General features: G+C 61.1%; 1 protein-coding gene across 1 annotated transcript in view; it reads right to left on the bottom strand.

Annotated features, from left to right (window-relative positions):
- The window catches only part of ALKBH7 (alkB homolog 7), a 6,911-nt gene extending 5,127 nt beyond the window's left edge, over positions 1-1,784 (bottom strand). Inside the window, exons 1-2 of the mRNA XM_015850905.1 lie at positions 1,494-1,784; positions 411-581 (exon numbers count right to left, since the gene is read on the bottom strand). Of these exons, the coding sequence (XP_015706391.1) occupies positions 411-581; positions 1,494-1,784 (462 nt within the window). The remainder of the gene's footprint in view (positions 1-410; positions 582-1,493) is intronic.
- Between the last annotated feature and the right edge of the window lie 316 nt (positions 1,785-2,100).

Here is a 2,100-nt window from a genome sequence, read left to right as displayed (position 1 = left end):
GTCCCTATGGGGTCTCTATGTGTCTCTATGGGGTCTCTATGTGTCCCTATGTGTCCCTATGGGGTCTCTATGTGTCTCTATGGGGTCTCTATGTGTCCCTATGTGTCCCTATGGGTCCCTATGTGTCCCTATGTCTCTCTATGTGTCTCTATAGGTCTCTATGGGTCCCTATGGGTCCCAATGTGTCCCTATGTGTCCCTATGTGTCCCCATATACCCCCCATACCTTCACACTGTCCACGTGTGCCCTGACCTCCCCCCGTTCCGCGATGTCCAGCACAATGTATCCCTATGGATCTCTATGTGTCCCTATGTGTCTCTATGGGTCCCTATGTGTCCCTATGGGTCCCTATGGATCCCTATGTGTCTCTATGGGCCCCAATGTGTCCCCCTGCCCCATGTATCCCATACCTTCACACTGTCCACGTGTGCCCTGACCTCCCCCCGTTCCGCGATGTCCAGCACGTGTCCATACTCTGTGGGTGGCCGCGATGTTGGAAACGCAGCCGCCATTCGCTGCAGCACCAACAGGGAACGGGGAGACCACACACACAGCTCCGCCTCCCGGAAACAGGAAATGGCCTGCAAGCGACCCCTGACCTCTGACCCGGTGACCTCCGACCCGGTGACCCCCTGACCCTAGTGACCCCAGGTCAACCACCCTGACCCCATTGAGCCCCCTCTGACCCCTGACCCCATGTGACCCCACTGACACCCCTGACCTCTGACCCCCGGCCTCCCTGACCCCACTGACCTCTGACCCCACCCCCCCACGACCCCTGTGACCCCATGACCTTTGCCCTCGCTGACCCCAAGCCAACCACCCTGACCCCACGTGACCCCATTGACCCCCCTCTGACCCTACGTGACCCCCTACCCCCGTGACCCCATTGACCCTCTTTAACCCCACTGACCCCTGACCCTATAACCCCATTGACCCCATACCCTTTACCCCACGTGACCCCATTGACCCCTGACCCCCCCACAACCCCAGTGACCCCATGACCTTCACCCCCATGTGACCCCACATTAACCCCACGTGACCCCATTGACCCCTGACCCCACGCCCTTTGACCCCACGTGACCCCCCTTTAACCCCACGTGACCCCATTGACCCCTGACCCCCCCACAACCCCAGTGACCCCATGACCTTCACCCCCATGTGACCCCACATTAACCCCACGTGACCCCATTGACCCCTGACCCCACGCCCTTTGACCCCACGTGACCCCACTGACCCCCCTTTAACCCCACGTGACCCCTGACCCCCCCATAACCCGTGACCCCATGACCTTCACCCCCATGTGACCCCACATTAACCCCACGTGACCCCATTGACCCCTGACCCCACGCCCTTTGACCCCACGTGACCCCACTGACCCCCCTTTAACCCCACGTGACCCCATTGACCTCTGACCCCAACCCCATACCCTCCCCCTAACCCCATTGACCCCTGACCCCCCCGTGCCCTTTGCCCTTTGCCCTTTAGCTGACCCCATCCCAGTGGCCATCTTGGTACGGTTTCCTCCTCAACGCTCGTTCCGCGTCCCTCAGCAGCTCCGTTTCCTCTTCCGGGGTCACGAACGACTCGAAAACGGCGACCGACCGGTTCAACCGCTGCCGTAACGCGGGGCTGGAGGCCCGGAGTAACCCCGGAACCGGAAACGGAGCGGGGACACCACCCGGAAGTAAACCCGAAGGGAAAAAGGCCGAAACTTCCGGCGGAGCAGCTAGGCCGCAACGGAGCGGAGAGAACCGGAAGTGCCGCACCGGAAGCAGCCGCATGGCGGAAGTGAGGGGAATGATGGGAAAAAGGGGGAGGTGACGCGCGGGGGGTTGTGGGAAGGGGGCGGGGCTTATGGCGAGGGGGCGGGGCCAGGGGCGGCCTGCAGAGCTGCCATAGGGAAACATGGAGACACATAGAGACCCATAGAGACACATAGGGCCCATAGAGATACATGGGGCCCCATAGAGACACATAGGGCTCCATAGAGACACACTGAGCCCTATAGAGACCCATAGGGCCCCATAGAGACCCATAGGGCCCCATAGAGACACACAGGGCCCCATAGAGAACCACAGTGCCCCTATAACAGCCCAC

Source organism: Coturnix japonica, unplaced genomic scaffold, assembly GCF_001577835.2.
Source record: "Coturnix japonica isolate 7356 unplaced genomic scaffold, Coturnix japonica 2.1 chrUnrandom579, whole genome shotgun sequence".
Lineage (NCBI taxonomy): Eukaryota > Metazoa > Chordata > Aves > Galliformes > Phasianidae > Coturnix > Coturnix japonica.
The sequence above is the reverse complement of the archived record's forward strand: the minus strand, read 5'-3'. Positions and strand labels throughout refer to the sequence as shown.